The 17,734-nt window shown below is 33.1% G+C and overlaps 1 protein-coding gene and 1 long non-coding RNA gene across 5 annotated transcripts in view; one reads left to right on the forward strand and one right to left on the reverse strand.

Annotated features, from left to right (window-relative positions):
- ARB2A (ARB2 cotranscriptional regulator A) overlaps positions 1 to 17,734 on the reverse strand; it is a 337,934-nt gene that overhangs the window by 275,301 nt on the left and 44,899 nt on the right. For all 4 annotated transcript variants that reach the window (XM_084882686.1, XM_084882684.1, XM_084882687.1 and 1 more), the window contains one exon: positions 16,179 to 16,279. In XM_084882686.1, coding sequence (XP_084738812.1) covers positions 16,179 to 16,279 — 101 coding nt within the window. The remainder of the gene's footprint in view (positions 1 to 16,178; positions 16,280 to 17,734) is intronic.
- LOC311622019 overlaps positions 1 to 17,734 on the forward strand; it is a 1,104,806-nt gene that overhangs the window by 120,435 nt on the left and 966,637 nt on the right. The window lies entirely within an intron of this gene.

A 17,734-nucleotide genomic window follows, 5' to 3' on the forward strand; every position in this document is an offset into this window, starting at 1 on the left:
TCTCACATGTAGCGTGAAAACCTTGGAATGCTATCAAGGGTTAGAAAGGGCAGATCAAATGTCTGAATTAAGTAAATTCTATTCCGAGAGCATTCGTTGTTTAGTGATCTCGTGAACAATGCATCATTAGTCTAATGACCGATGCATTTTAACTTTATAGAATGACAGAAGTCCTTATATCTAAAATATTCAAACCATTTCACAGAAAGAAGCCCTTGTGTTGCCCATAAAATGCTCTGGTTTTTTAAAAATCCACATCAACTCTTTTAAAATAAAATAAAAATTCCATTTAGTGGACTGAAAGAAATAACTTGTAAAATTCTGATTTATATGGAATCAGAAAGCTAACATGTTTTATAAGAAGTAAACATCAGGATGTGATCCAGCATATCATTATTCCTAAATATATGTTCATTTTTTCTTTTTATTTATTTTTACATTTATTGGGTGACATTGGTTAATAGAATCATATAGGTTTAAAGTATACATTTCTATGACACATGATCTGTACATCACCCAAAGTCAAATCATCTTCTGTCACCATATGTTTGGCCCCCCCTTTAAATCAAGTTTCTTAGATGGATCGATGGATAGGTTTTTATGATCGATAAAATATTTAAAATAGATTCCATTTAATGTATCAGTAAGTTTCACTAACTGTACTTTTCGTGTATTTATTTACTTTTTTAAATGCAAGCTATAATTCACATACAGTAAAATGTACTCTTTCACAGTATATAACTTAGTGGCTGTTGGTCTATTCGCAAAGTAATGTAATTATCACCAATCTATAATTCCTGAACATTTTCATCACTCCCAAAATAAAATCCCGGCCCATTAGCAGTCATTTCCCTCCCTTCTCTCTGCTCAGCCCCTTGAAACTACTAAACTAATATGTCTTTTATGAATTTTAAGTGGGCACATGAAAAGAGAAGGCATAACCAATTACAGTAGCAAGGCCAAAGAAAGATTTCTAAGGAATCAGGCAGCAATATGGGGAATGGGGAGAGGATGGGGGATTAAGCCAGGACATATAAAACAACCTTCTCCATAGGATCAACGATGATAAATTTTTACTACGTATTTGGAGAGTTTGAATAATGTTGTTAGGGCACTTAAATTATTTAATGTTAATTAACTACACAAATTCTAGTGGTTGGCACCATGACAAATAAGCCAAAAATCCCACAAAAAACAGATTGAGTTCAAAAGCAAAAATAAATACTTCATTCTGAAATTGAAATGCAGTCACATATTCAATTATATTAGTCAACTTGCATTAAAAAAAATCCTCCACAATAAACTTACAGCTAACATTATATTTAATGGCAAAAGTCTGAATGCTTTCTCCATTAGCCTAAGAACAAAGCAAAGATTTTCACTTTCAACGTCTTATTTAACCTAGTACTAGAAGTTTTGACCAATGCAATAAGAAAAGGGGAATAAAAGAAAATAAAAGAAAAAATTTTGCAGATGACATGTTTGTCTACATAGAAAATCCCAAAAAATCTTGCAAGAAAAAATAAATTCCTAGAATAAATGAGTGCAGCAGGAAATGCAGGATATAAGATAAACTTATAAACATCAATTGTATTTCTATACAGCAATAAAAACATGAATGCTAATACTAAAAATGTTATACCATTTAAAACAACTCATACAAATGAAATACTCAGGTGCAAAATTAACAAAATGTGTACAAGACTTGTAACCTGAAAAGTATAAAACACTGGTGAAAGAAATAAAAGACATAAAGAAATGCAAGAAATACTATGTTCATGTAAGATTTAACTTAATGAATATGCTTCTCTCTACAAATTGATAAGCAGGTTAATGCAATTCCTATTAAAATCTAAATAAGATTTTTTTTAGATATACACAAGATTATTTTTAAAAATATATAAAATACATATGGAAAAAATTATGAAAAAGTAAAGGAACTAGAGTAGATAAAACAAGTTTGAAAAATAAAAATAAAGTGGGAGGGATCAGCCTACCCAATTTCCAGACTTATTATATAGCTACAGAAATCCAAACAATGTGTTGACAGAATGATAAACATACAGATCAATAACAGAAAATTCAAAAGCAGACACACACATATGCCCACCTAAGTTTTGAGAAATGTATAAAAGCAATTCAATGGAGAAAAGATAGTCTTTTTAACAAATAGTAGCAGAGTAATTGAATATCCATAGACAAAAAAAGAACTTTCGCCTGTCTCATACCTTATACAAAACAATTCAAAATGTGAAGTATAAAGTTATAAAATTTCTAGAAAAAAAAAACATAGAAGAAAATATTCAGGGTGTAGGACTAGGCAGTCTTTAGATTTTACATCAGAAGCATAATCCATAAAAGAAAAAAATTGATAAGCTGGATTTCATCAGAATTAAAAACGTTTGCTCTGTGAAGGACCTGTTAAGTGAATGAAAAGACTACAACTGATTCTCATTTTTCACAGTAACTATGTTCTATGAATTCTCCATGAACACTGAATCAGCTGAAACTGAAATACAGATTCCTCCAAGTCTCGGGTAACAACATTATCATTAACCAATCAATACATAAACTTATTTTATGTGTTTCTGTTTAAAGTCACCTTATTTAATACATAGTGATTCCTTAGAATTGAACTCATGTCCAATGTAGCACTATCATTCATGCCTGAACAAAGCTTATCTAAAGCAGGTATTTTCTCTGTAGAGTACATAACAGTACAAAGACACAAGAAGTACGGTATGAAATAATCTATGAAATTAACTAATGTTTATAATATGAGAATTAAAATAAGAAGGCAGAGCATCACCTTGCTTGACCCCACCTGGAAATGTGCATGTCAGGTGACTCAAAATTTCTGCCGCTCTGCATGTCTTCAAATGACTATAAAATCACCACAAGTATTGATTCGAAGTTACAAATTAATTTTAACAAGTAGACAAATTTGCAAGTAGAAATTCCATAAAGTAATGAGCATTGACTATATTTGCAAACTACGTATCTAAACATGAACTATTATCTAGAATATAAAGTATTCTCAAAATGTTAGAGTAATAAACCCAAAGCATCCAATCAGAAAATTGCAAAAAAGACATTGAGATATTTTCCTGAAGAGATATAGAGATGTCAAATAAGCACATGAAAATAGGTTCAACATCTATAGCCATTAGGGAAATGCAAATTAAAACCACAAAGAAACATCACTACATATCTATGAGAATGGCTAAAATAAAACATAGTGATGACACAAACGCTGGTGAGGACACAGAGAAACTAGATCACTCATATCCTGCTGGCGGGAATGTGAAATGAAACAGCCACTCCAGAAAACAGCTTGGCAGTTTCTAAAAATATAAACATGTTAACTTACCATACAAGCCAGCAATTGCACTCCTGGGCATTTATCCCAGAGTAATAAGCAATTATTCTGACACAAAACCTGTATATAAATGTTTAGAGCAGTTTTATTCATAATAGTTCCAAACTTAAAACAATCCAGATGTCCATAAACGGGTGGTTAAACAAACTGTGGTACATCTATAAGACGGAATAATGCTCAGCAATAAAAAAAGAACAAACATAGCCCTGGCACAGTGGCTCGGTTAGCTGGAGCATCGAATGGCTGTGGGTTTGACTCCTGGTCAGGGCATGTAAGGGCTGCAACCAGATCAATGTTTCTCTCTCACATAAAATTTCCTCTCTCTCTCTCTCTCTCTCTCTCTCTCTCTCTCTCTCTCTCTCTCTCTCTCTCTCTCTCTCTCTCTCTCTCTCTCTCTCTCTCTCTCTCTCTCTCTCTCTCTCTCTCTCTCTCTCTCTCTCTCTCCTCACCCCCCTTCTCTTCCCTCTAACATCAATAAACATATCTTCAGGTAAAAAAAAAATTAACAAGTATTGACACATGGAACAACCTGAATGAATTTTCAGAGAATTATGCTGAGTGAAAACAGATAATTCCAGAAGGTTACATACCAACTCCATGGCCCCATTTATATAACATTAAATGACAGAATTACAGAACTGAAGAAATGATTAATGATTACCAGGGGTTAAGAAGGGAACTGAGGTGGGTGTAGCTATATAAGGAATATACAGAAGATCCTTGTGGTGATGGAGATGTTCTATATCTTGGCTGTTTCAATATCAATATTCTGGTTGAATCACTGTACAATCCTTTTGCATTGACGAAAATGGGGTAAAGGGCTACTTTCTGTATTATTTCTAACAACAGTATATGAATCTATAACCATCACCAATAAAACCAGTAATGCAATTACATTTTCAAGTATTTTACTTAGTATATCATACTGTTTTCTTAAGGTAGAAATTATTTAGTCCTGAAACTCATATTCTTTATTTTACTTCAAATAAATCTAATAAGTTAAAAGATGTATATGCATTAAACAATGAGTAGAAAGATAAAATACATTAAAGTAAAATATTGAAATGAAATTGCTTATACAAAAGAGACTTGTTTTTAAACTTCCAGAGCAACATCAATAAGTATTTCATTATGCTTTTTCCTCAACATAAAATCACAGTTATTTAAAAATTTCTACCATGTTTTCCCGAAAATAAGACATCCTCCGAAAATAGGACCTACTTACAGGTTTCCTTCTGAGTGAAATATAAGGCATCCCCCAAAAAAGCTCCCCCCCACCCACAGGCAAAACATGAGAGATTTGGTCCACTGATTTTGAAAGAAATGGAGTCACAAGAAATTCACCAGGAAATTCAGGAATTGGATTGTTATGATGATGTTCCAGAAGATGATGACATGATTGTCATTGAATAAATGAGTAAATTCTTGATACTGTAGGATTCACAGTTTGTCTGGTTTGTGTTGACAACTACCATACTACCGTACCATATACAGGTAATAAATTTCCTTTATTTTCATTTAACAATAAATGTGTACCGTATTCTTCATGGAAAAATAAAACATCCCCTGAAAATAAGACCTAGTTTATCTTTGGGAGCAAAAATTAATATAAGACATTATCTTATTTTCGGGGAAACAGGGTACTAAAAATAAGGATCTTTTTGGTTTAGAGTGAAAGCACAGCATTTGTTTAGTTTTAAAGAATGTAGTATCACAAATTAGATCCAATTATAGAAATAGTTATTGTTCTATTTTCTGGCCACTGGTTGCTTTTCTAACATACCATCTTTCAAATGTATACCCCCTAAGAAAGGGACTGAAACAATACCCAAATTTAATTCTCCTTCACAAAAAAAAAAAAAAAAAAAAAATCAGGAGAAAAGAGAAAAAGCAACTAATAGATTTTAGATTGGTTGGCACTATTTTCAGAACATATCGCAAAAAGCTACAACAGTTCATCAAGGAAAAGTTAACCTACCTCCTAATTCTAAATGATGCAGCAATTATATATGTTAGGTAGAAAAGATAAGTGTGAAAGAAAAAAATCACTACTTGCAATAAAAACTTTAACATCTGTGCTACAGAATATAGCAACCATATCTAGGTTGATCAAGTTTAACAGATTCCAACTCTCAAGAACTCTGAAAAGCCTGAAAGCTAAGGAATTAGCATACTACTGCTTTAAGGATGCTGGCAGAAGACTCAAGACTCATGGGTCTGAAACAAAGATCTTTATTACGCATGGCGCAGCAAGCAACAGGGGTGTATTTGTATCAGCTCCCCTTACTCCAAAGTTCTATGGGGAAACACAAAGGGCTCAGATGACACCTGCATCTTCAGGATGCATTACTACTGTGGAGCCTTGGGTCAGGGGCCCAGCACTTTTTGAATAAGCAGCAAATATTGTTGCAAACTCTCCTAGGAAAAGTGGCTCAAATTAGTAGATGGATAAATCTTCCAATCTGGCACACTCAGCAAGAATGTACAGGAAGGTTCAGGGGCTTTCTTCAACAACAGCATTTGTTCTTTCTTAAGTAACAATGTTTACACAACACAGAAGACTTCAGAGAAACTTCAGATGTATTAAGAAATTAAACAATTGAATTACTACAAAATATAAGTTTTGGGTGGCCAGTGTGGCTCAGTGGTTGAGCATCAACCTATGAACCAATTTCAGGGTTCCATTCCTGGTCAGGGCACATGCCTAGGTTGCGAGAATGGTCCCTAGTAGGAGGTATGCAGGAAGCAGCTGATGGATGATTCTCTCTAATCACTAATGTTTCTATCTCTATCTCCCTTCCTTTTTCCAAAATCAATAAAAACATATTTAAAAAAAAAAAAAAAACGCTTTGTATTTTCTCTTAAAGTAAAATATACCAAAAAAATAAATATTAGTTCACCTTCACGCCACATGAAAGACTCAGTGTACATGTTCATTAAGCAAAATTAACCTGTGTCTGGAATCTACAAAGGAATCAGCATTCCTTTGTCATCTTTTATTCACCAGTAAATTGCTATAAAGCAACCTAACTTCCAAAGTCTGAGACATGAGTTGAAGAAGTGTTAGAAGTGTAGGAGAAGTAGCTGAAAATAAAGAGCGTTGACATTTCTAAAAATGTTTTTAGAAAGAAGGCCATGCAATATACTCCCACAAAAGGTCACCTCTCCAAAAGGAAGTGTTTGGTGCTTCTCGAATTTTAATGTGCCTGTTAATCACCTGGATATAGTATTAAAATATAGACTAATTCATCAGGCCTGGGAGTGAAGATTCCTAGTAAGCTGTCAGATGCTGCTTTGAGTAGACACACTTTATATATAAAGGTTAGGAAGTTTTACTTTTATTTATTTATTTTTAAATGCCCGTGTTTCCCCGAAAATAAGACATCCTCGGAAAATAAGACCTAGCGCATGGAAAGATAAGACATCCCCTGAAAATAAGACTTAGCCCAAACTTTGGGAGAAAAAATTAATATAAGACACTGTCTTATTTTCGGGGAAACGGTATATTTTATTGATTTTTTAACAGAGAGGAAGGGAGAGGGATAGAGAGCTAGAAACATTGATGAGAGAAAAACATTGATCAGCTGCCTCCTGCACACTCCCTACTAGGGATGTGCCCACAACCAAAGTACATACCCTTGACCGGAATCGAACCCGGGACCTTTCAGTCCACAGGCCAACACTCTATCCACTGAGCCAAACCGGTTTTGGCAAGGGTTAGGAGATTTTAATTCACTGCCAAAGCAAAGTCTCTGGTACATTACAATCTAAACTTAAACTTGTTCAGTCAAAACCGGTTTGGCTCAGTGGATAGAGTGTCAGTCTGCACACTGAAAGGTCCCAGGTTCCGTTCCAGTCAAGGGCATGTACCTTGGTTGCGGGCACATCCCCGGTGGGAGTTGCTAACTCTCTATCCCTCTCCCTTCCTCTCTGTAAAAAAGTCAATAGAATATATATTTTAAAAAAAACAACAAAAAACTGTTCAGATGAGATTTGAAATTTTATGCCACTAGAAAAAAAATCTTGTTACTTATGTATTCTGCCTCTAATTTGTCACTAATAATTAAAAACTGTTTTCAAGTAATTTTAAGTCAATTCAAATGATTATACGTTCTGCATAATAAATCTATGTGCAATTCTTCACACAAAAATATTTGGAGCACGTTGGTCCTTGAGATTATCTTAATGTAGTTCTTAATTATCTTCTGGTATGTGATCTATGTATAAAGGTAGTACTGATTCCAACTTCAATTAACCAATTTAGCTCACAATGTGCTCTTCCTGCTGCTAGTATTAAGAATAAACCTAAATATATAATTCATTTCTTGGCACTTTTTAAAAGGTCTTTTGATAACATTTTAGCAATATGTAGGTTTCTGTACAAGTTCAGAGAATAAACTCATTTTAACAGAGTTGTGAAAACTTACATGTTGAGAATAAAGTAATTTGATTTCTAGAAAGAAATGTCAGGATCATGTATTAAGTGTTATACCTCTCAAAATTAATTTGTCTTTAGAAATCCCAAGAAATATGAGTATTTCAGAGAATAATGGCAAGTGGTTCTGTTCAAACTCAAAAAGTCTGTCTATCCTCAAATAATTTAGAATATTAACAAAGGGTACTATTCAGAATCAAGTAGTTATATATAAAACAATGTTACATTTATAAGTATTGTAAAAAAAAATTAATTCATCCAAAAGAACCCAGGCTCCCATCTGTTTTCAATAAATGAGCCAATGTATCAATAATACACTATTACTATTATTTTTGTTTGTGATTTTGCTCAAAATTCCCCAGTATAAGCACAAAAGTCTGGATAACAAAATCCTGAGAAGCCATCAAATAAGAATATCTCACCCTTATGTAATCCTCTAATAAAATCTTTCAAAAGGAGCTAATCACCATATAATCAATAACTCAAATGAATAATAAGATTAATACAAAATTATTTCACAAATTATCTACTGATCTATTAATAGCTAAAATACATTAAAAAACAGATTTGAACACAAAATACTTTGTTTTCATATTTATATTTTTAATACATTATTTTTCTCATATTAAAACCAAAGCCCTCTTAAAGAAAGGGTTAAAATCTGTGTGACCTTTACAAATGTTTGGTAGAATTCACCATTGATACTATCATAGGTCTACAGCTTTGTTTAAAAAAAAGATTTTTTCTGTTAAAGAAATATTTTCTAACCAGAAATAGTTAAACAAAACTAGAATCCTATCTAATAACAGAGTAATATGCAAATTGACCATCACTCCAAGACACAAGATGGCACCCCATGTGGTCAAAGATGGCTGCCCCCATGTGGACAAAAGGTGGCCGCCACAAGATGGCCTGCAGGGGAGGGCACTTGTGGGCAGTTAGGGGTGACCAGGCCAGCAGAGAAGGGGAGTTAGGAGAGACCAGGCCAGCAAGGGAGGGCAGTTGTGGGCAATCAAGCATCAGGGAGCAAAGTTTCAGGGTGACTGGGTCAGCAGAGGAGGGCAGTTGGGGGGGACCAGGCCTGCAGGGGAGGGCAGTTTGGGGTGACCAGGCCTGCAAGTGAGGACAGTTAGGGGCGACCAGACTCCAGGCGAGGGCAGTTAGGGGTGACCAGGCTCGCAGGTGAGGGCAGTTAAGGGCAACTGGGCCGGCCAGGGAGCAGTTAGGTGTATATCAGGTTGGGGGGTGATCAGGCTGGCAGGCAGAAGCAGTCAGGGGCAATCAGGTAGGCAGGCAGGCAGCCGAGCAGTTGGGAGCCAGCTGTCCTGGATTGTGAGAGGGATGTTCAACCACCCGTTTAGGCCTGATCTTGGTGGGACATCCCTCAAGGGGTCCCAGATTGGAAAGGGTCCAGGCTGGGCTGAGGGACACCCCTCCCCATGCATGAATTTCGTACACCAGGCCTTTAATACTTTAATGGAAGAAAAAAACAAAACTATTTGGGTTATCTATTTCTGAGATTTTATACTTTGTTTTTCAAGGACTTTCTGCAACATAGCTAAATTATTGAATTTATTGGTACAGAGTCTTTATATTAACATTCCCTTACTATCTGCTAAATATTTGTGCTATATGTAGTGATAACCCCTCTTTTACATATTAAATTGCCAATTTGTGTCTCCTAGCTAAGGGTTTATCAAAATTTCTGATATCATCAAAGAGCCAGCTTTTGGTTTTATTGACTTTTTCCCCTTTAATGCCTTTCTGTTTTCTATTTAATTCATTTCTGCTCTTTATTATTCTTTCTTCAACTTACTTGGGTTTTGTTTGCTCTACTTTATGTAGTTTCTTAAAAGTGGAAGCTTAGGTCATCAATCCTAAACCTTTGTACTTAAGAAAAAAACTTAAGAAACCTTAAGCATTGCTTTAGCTGTACCCCACTAGTATGCTATATTTCAACTTTTAGTAAATTACATATATTTTCTAATTCTCCATGGACTCTTTTCTTTGACTCATGGGTTATTCAAATTGTATTATTTAGTTTTAGACAATAAAATTAGGATTTTTTTTTTCCAGATAGCTCTGTATCAGAGAGAACATATTGTGTGTGCATGATCAGAAAACACACTTCCTAATACTTGAATCCTCTTAATTTTGTTGAGACTTCCATTATGGCCAAGAATATGATCTATATTGGTAAATGTTCTGAGTGCACTCAAAAAAGGTATATTCTTATATTGTTGGATGGAGTATTGTAAAATATCTTTTCAATGTTAGGTAATGGTATTGTTCAAATTCTTATGTTCTCCCTAACTTGTCATCTACTTTATCTAAGGATTATTGAGAAGGGTGCTGAAATCTCTACCTACAACTGGATTAATTGACTTTTAGTTCTATCAATTGTTGCTCTGTGTATTTTCAAGATGTTATCAGATGTGTAAAATATTAGGATTATGTTCTCTTGATGAATTAATTCATTTATCATGATTAAATGACCTCTTTAGCCCTAGTAATATTCCTAGAAGTAGAATCTAATTTGTCTCACAGTAATATAGTTGTTCCAGTTTCCATTTGATTAACATTACCATAGTACATCATTTTTCCATGCTTTTAGTCTTATACCTAGTGTCTTTGTACTTAAAGTGGGTTCTTATAAACAGCCTATGGCTAAGCCTTTCCTTTTTATTCAGTGAAGTAATCTCTGCCATTTTAGACCATGTAAATTTAAAATTATTGTTGATAGTTAAATTTAAATATAAATTCTTGCTATTTCTCTGATGTCTTCCTTGTTCCATTTTGCTCTTTTCCGGGCTTCACTTTATAGTGTGTTTGTTTTTTTAATTTATATCATTTTATCTTCTTAATAAATTAAACCTCTTTCTTTTTTCTTAAAGGCTAGTCCAAAGATTTATATATATATATTTTTCATGTATCTTGTCATTTCTTTCTTGGCACAGACTGGAATCCAACATTTCTCCAAAGAACTCAGGTTGGAAAGTAGTGTTTATTGGGAAGTAGTATTTTAAAACCACAATCATTGATAATGGGTTGGTATTTCAAAACTATAGTCAGTGCTATTGAAGTGTTGATAGGTGTTATTTCATTTTCTTCATTTAAATCTCTAATCCATTTGGAGTTCATTCTGGTGTACATTGTGATATATAGTCAAATTTTATATTCTAGTGTATAACTACCCTGTTTCTCCGAAAATAAGGCAGTGTCTTATATTAATTTTGACCAAAGATGTGCTAGGTCTTATTTTCAGGGGATGTCTTATTTTTCCATGAAGAAGAATATGGTACACATTTATTGTTAAATGAAAATAAAGGAAATTTATTACCTGTATACGGTACCGTAGTACGGTAGTTGTCAAACCAGACAAACTGTGAATCCTACAGTATCAAGAATTTACTCATTTATTCAATGACAATCATGTCATCATCTTCTGGAACATCATCATAACAATCCAATTCCTGAATTTCCTGGTGAATTTCTTGTGACTCCATTTCTTTCAGAATCAGTGGACCAAATCTCTCATGTTTAGCAATAGCACTGTCTTTAAATGAGTACTTCTTGTCAAGGTAGCCTGTGACCAGTTTATGGTAAATTAATTTTCATTCTGAGACAGAGCCTGGGGGGCCTTATTTTCGGGGGGATGCCTTATATTTCACTCAGAAGGAAACCTGTAAGTAGGTCTTATTTTCGGAGGATGTTTTATTTTCAGGGAAATATGGTATCATCTATCTATTACTTAAAGTTCCTTTTCTCCAATGATTTATGACTGCATCATAACATAAACTATATTTCAATGTGTATTAGAACTTTGTAGACTTGTATTCTGTTCAATTGGTCTGTGTGTCTGTTCTTAAGTCAATGCTACATTGTTTTTAAAGAGGCTCACAATTTTTCTCAAGTAGTTTTCTCATTATTTCAATGACTATTTCTTCAATTCTAAGATGTCTAATTACTAATAAATCCTGGATATAGTACCCAACTTGTAGGATTAAATGAGAGAGAGAGAGAGAGAGAGAGAGAGAGAGAGAGAGAGAGAGAGAGAGAGAGGGAAGGAGGGAGGGAGGGAGGAAGAGAGGGAGGGAAGGAGGGAGATTGAAGTGAAGGAGATTACTAACCAACTCTGGGCGAGTGGTCATTTCTTTGTTTCTAACATAGAGAGATAAATTTTGCCAGTAACAATAAGTAGACAGAGAGAAATGGGAGAGGAAAACAATAAATTAAACCTAATACAATAATGTTAATAACAAATATAAATTAGAAATCTTAAATAGTAAAAGTCTATCTTCATTTTTTGCTCCTAATATTTGCTGGGCACATTAAAGAAAAGAAAATATCACATGTATGCATCTCATTTATTATTATTTGCAACAGTACAGAAAATTGTATCCGCATTTTACAGTGGAGGCTCAGATATATATATATATATATATATATATATATATATATATATATGATATATATATATATATATATTGATATATATAAAATATATTTAAGTCAAATAGATGGTGACTAAGACAGAAGAAGGACTGGATTTCCTAATGGCCAACCCTTTGAATCTATTATAAGATATGTGAATCACATATTATATGAAGACATTACTTATATACAGATAATCACATTATATGAAAATATTTGAACATAAAATAATGATAGTTTATGTTATTATTCCTTACTTTAAGTTGCTTGTATTTCAAATATCTGAATATGGCCACTATAAGAACCTTTAAGATACCACTGGCCTATATTCTTTAACAAATTCCATTTTTTAAAATGTAACATTTTTTAATAATTTTCTATTTTACAAGACATATTACTAAGTCAGATTCAGGGGGAAAAAGTATGTCCTTAGTTCTTTTTGTAAGTGTAACACTCTCTACAAAGAAAGAGCCAGCCCAGCTTATTGGACTACCAAATCACTGCTATTCTCTTAAGCACACTGACAATTACTTCTGAGGTAATCAAGTTAAATATAAAAAGAAATGCAAAGACCCAAATTAGGCAAGAAAATCAAATCTCTCTTTCATTAGAAAATCTGCAGGATTATAAATTCTCCATCTAATAGAAATTCAGTATTCACATGGAAGAGTTGACAAAATTTTGCAAGTTACAAATAGAGTTTTTACCATTCTATTTACTACTTAACATAATAGCCTTTCTAGTTTTCCTGATTTAGTCTACCAGAAACATTCCCTAGCATTCAACCCCAATATATATACACTGAAGACTTCTATTTAAAAAATTACCCATTCACACCACTCCTACCTCTTTCAACTGACAATATCCTTCTAAATTTAGAGAAATTATACAAACTTATTAAAGGCTACATGTTTTCATCGAGCTATATGTAGATAGTAAAAAATATAGATACAGATTAGCAAGGGCATTTTTTGGACTATAAAAATGTAACTATATGAATATAAACCATATTCTCTTGTGCAGTTATGGCATGTATTCTAAAAACAATGTGACATCTCAGTTTACTTTACTTACACAATAAATTAAATTTACATAGAAATGATAGAACATTTCAGGAGTAAGTCTTAAAAACAATCTCTGCTGAATAACTGCTATAATAACCTCCTTAAGAGAGAAATAAACATAAACTAAAACAGCAGCTGTGAAACATAAACAGGGTTGGGCAAAAGGTTTACAGTTGTGAGTACCTGAAATAGTTTATTCTTGTATCATTGTTTATTAATTATTGTATTCTTTTCCATACCAACAACTGTAAGCCTACTTTTGCCCAACCCTAAAGAAGCTCTCAATTGAAGACAAAAATATGATAATTTGATTTAGTAGACAAACACTATGAAAACTAAAGGGGTTTTGGTTTAGATTGCTGGGTAAAGTCAAAATCTCTTTTCCTTTAAACTTTAATCTTATGCATATCAAAAGCTGTTTATTAAGGTAGTCTCCCAGGCAATAAACTCAAATTTGCACTATCTTCTGCTCTATCCATCAAGGAGGAGCAGGAAGTTTTCAGTGCATTTTATGTCCAGGACATGGTGACATAGTTTCTAAGGGTTCTTGCTTAACTATTAAGACATATTATTGATAATATATAGTACTAAATTATTTGCAGAAGCTAAATACAAAAGTTTATTTGTTTTTAAGAACTGTGAGCTATTATATACATAAGAACTTACATATTCTTAATTATAGTGATATAAATCTACAGTTTGACCATGAAGGTTAAAAATTTTCCAAAAGAATATGCCACAAATAGATTCTATTTTTTATCAAATAACTTAATTAGCAAAGCTTTAGGAGTCTGACACTTTTAAAACTTAAATGGGAATTGGAATAAAAAAATAAAATTATTTAGCTTTACAAATGGGAAAATTATCACTGACAGATCATTTTCCTTCCTTCCAATAAGAAAATTTACATATCTTTATGTTTAAATTCCTAACATTAAAAAATTCCCTAAAAATCCATAGATCCAGAATGTGTGCTAAACAATTTATATATCTGTATCACACTCATTTATTTTCAACAACTATCATATAAACAGTATTCTGACACAGAAAAATTTCCCAAACTGCTTAAAGACATGCATAAACAGTACTATAATACAGAGTGAAAAACCTTAAGAAAATAAAGCAAACTCATATCTTTGGTTTACTAGCATTATTTTTTAAATTCTATTTTCTTATTTATTTTTACTATTAATAAATGGCATTCACCTTTAATTTTCTTCTTTTTTTTTTTTTTTTTGGAAGAAGACATGATAGGAAGAAAAAGATATGAGAAGAAAGGAAATTGAACAGAGAAAAAGACTATAGCAGAGATGAGGGAAGGCTTCTAAAAAGGAGGAAACATCTGAGCCATAACCTGAAGGCAGGTGGAAGAAGGAGAATCGTGAACAAGGGAGGCAGGGTATCTCAAAGAGAGAAAATAGCATAAGGTGCAAATGAAGGATAATAAGTACAAGGTGCAAATGAAGGATAATAAATGGTTAAATCTAACCTGAAACTTGAAGGTGCATTAAGGATGTGGATATTAAGGAATATAGAAGAAAAGGCAGGTCCACAAATGCATTAAATCCCAGTACAATGAACCCTAAATAAATTCACTGTAGTGAAAATTGTGTCATTACTCATAAATAACTAGAACTTGTTTATCTCATGCCTAACATGTAAGAACTGAAGTCCAATTAATAATCAACTTTTGATAGTGAAATTAGCAATAACACAAGTATTTCAAATAAGACATGGAAGCTAGATGACACGCAACAAATGTTATAACAACTGAGCTTCTTTCTCCAACCCTTGGGTCTTTTATTGTGCTCATTTTGGGGAATAAATGAGATTGGTACACAAAACTCAGGGGTCCAATGATCTAAATTTGAAAAATATTGCACTGAAAATTAAATCTTGCAATGTTGTGTGATCACTTGGGGCCAATGTGATCATTAACACAAGTGTGAATGCAGGCAGAGGAGGTGGAAATCTAGGCAATTCAGATGCAAAAATGCAAGAAACTTACAAAGAATTGTCTCCCAGCAAACATATCAATAAATTGTTTCATATATTCTTATGCTATTGTTTAACTAAGTAATCCATTTAATTACTTTATTAAAGAGCTAAAGAAAAAAAGAGCAATGTCAGCTTTCCTTAGAAAAGTAAAATAGTAGTCTAATTATCCACACCAGTATGCATTTTATTAAAAATACTTACTATGACATAGAATGAGTAAAACTTTTAGCTTTAGCAAGACATTCACCTTAATGACAAATGATATTTTCAAAGGTTTCAATTAGCAGTACCATGTGAAGAACCTAATGGTTACAAGACCTAATGCTTTATCAAGTCCAAAGTAAGTAGGTTAGACCTAATTTGTTAGCAAAATATCATATAGATAAGCGCTTTAAAATTTCTTATTGAGAAGTAATTGAAAAACATAATCGAATATATTTGAAATGTACAACATGATGAATTGATATGTCAACACATCAATGTAGGATGATTAGTAAGATCAAGATAATTAACATATCCATCACCTCACATATCAAACATAGGTAACTCTTTGTTTTTTTTAGGTAAGCACTTAAAAGAGTACTTACTACTCCTGGAACAGCAGAGATTCATCTTCTTAAAACACTTTTAAAAATTGGCATTGTTTCTAACATAATGACTCACTACAAAATATTAAGGTCATAGAAAGGATATGTATATAGAACAACAAACTTTTAAACTGAGAGTGTGTTTCTAACGTAACCATTAAAAATAACCTAAAAAATAATATAACAAAATCTTTTTGAAATCACTTTTTGTAGAACAAGTCCATAAATTACTTCGTTTAACACTTTTATTCAAAATTGTAAAAACACAAGGTAGACCATACCTCTCCTAGAGCTTCGTATCTTTTCTGATTCCATCTGTGCAAGTCTTCTCGGTAGTTAAAAACAAATGGTTCCCCAGTTTTTATGTGTCTTAACTGACCCTCTAGAAGATAAACAAACAATATGGCTATGATTCAGAGTACATGTATAATAATATCTAAAGTACAACTAATGTCTGATTAAAATTTTAAAGAACTTTCTCAGAACTGTCTTATTTTTCATTAGATTTTCTCTTTAAATATCAGTATGATACAAACATATAAATATCCTAAAAGAATGGCCCCAAGCACTCAAATACTATGTTTTCTAATCTTCATTTTCTAATCTAAAGTAAATTAACAGTATTTGAGGGCCCTCAATAAAAAGTCCCAGTTCTTAAGCTAAAAACCTGAAGAGTAAAAACATAGGTATGAAAAAGTCAAGCAACTTTTTAAGAAGTTAAACAAGGAAGTCAATAATCTAAAAACTGCCACAGGCAATTCATGTAGTCAATGAAGTCTAAGATGAATTTGGATTAATTTGAAGGATCACTATAGGGTAGAATACATTCAGAAGGTTTTGGTGAGATTTTTCAACGAGGCTTTGAAATATGGGGTGAAATTTCAAAAAAAGATGGAGAAAGGGAGTCAACCAATACTGGCTTGGACTATCAAGGTAAACTCACTCAATTGAGAGCTTTTATTGATAATGAATAACTTAACTAATAATTTCAAGGGTTTAAGTGATCAAGAGAAACAGACAAAACAAGGAGAGAGGTCTGAAAGAGCCTAAGAATTTCTTCCCAGGCCCTTTCCTCTCAGTGGACAGCACTCTCTGGTCCAGAATAGGTGAAGTCTCTAAGTGAGTCATACAGCTTTACCTTACACATTGGTGAGCATTTAGTTACATAAATACTTCATTTTATGTGCCAGAGAGTGATACTGCCTATTTAATATTCTTCAAAGAAGCATACCTCACATATCCATAGAATAAAGGTTTGTTTACCATAAGCAATGCCAAACGAATTATCCTGCTGAATTTATTCCATGGAGAAGGATTCTCCTCATAGCAAACACTAGTCTGTATTCACTAAAAGATTAAATTATCAGCATGTTAACAAGGAGAAAAGAGCAGGCCACCTGTCTTCTTTCTTTCCCTAATATTCCCCCGGGAATCAGAAGAGAAATAGACCACAGGCCAACTGCTTTAACTCCCCCTAGTTCCCAGCAATGTAAACAAAATTACAAAAAATGGACAGCAAATTCAAATAACAGGAGACAATTCAGTTTAACAGAAACAAAAGGAATGTTGAGGCAAATAGTACGGTTTAACACTATTAACACATATTGGGATCAAATAGTAGAAGGCCCAAATTACTGGGCTTGGACTTTGTCCTAAGAGCAGTGAGGCACAAGAAGGGGGTTAGAGGCAGAAGAGGAACATGACCAAGATGAGTGGAGTTAGTATATGATTATTATACATGGAGGAATGGAGAAAGACTTGAAAGTTTTGGCACGAAAACTCAACCCAGGAAATATACTACTCCAAGTAAAACTACTTCACTATTTTTTATGTATCA

The sequence above is a fragment of the Pipistrellus hanaki genome, assembly GCF_964339955.1.
Source record: "Pipistrellus hanaki genome assembly, chromosome: 4".
Lineage (NCBI taxonomy): Eukaryota > Metazoa > Chordata > Mammalia > Chiroptera > Vespertilionidae > Pipistrellus > Pipistrellus hanaki.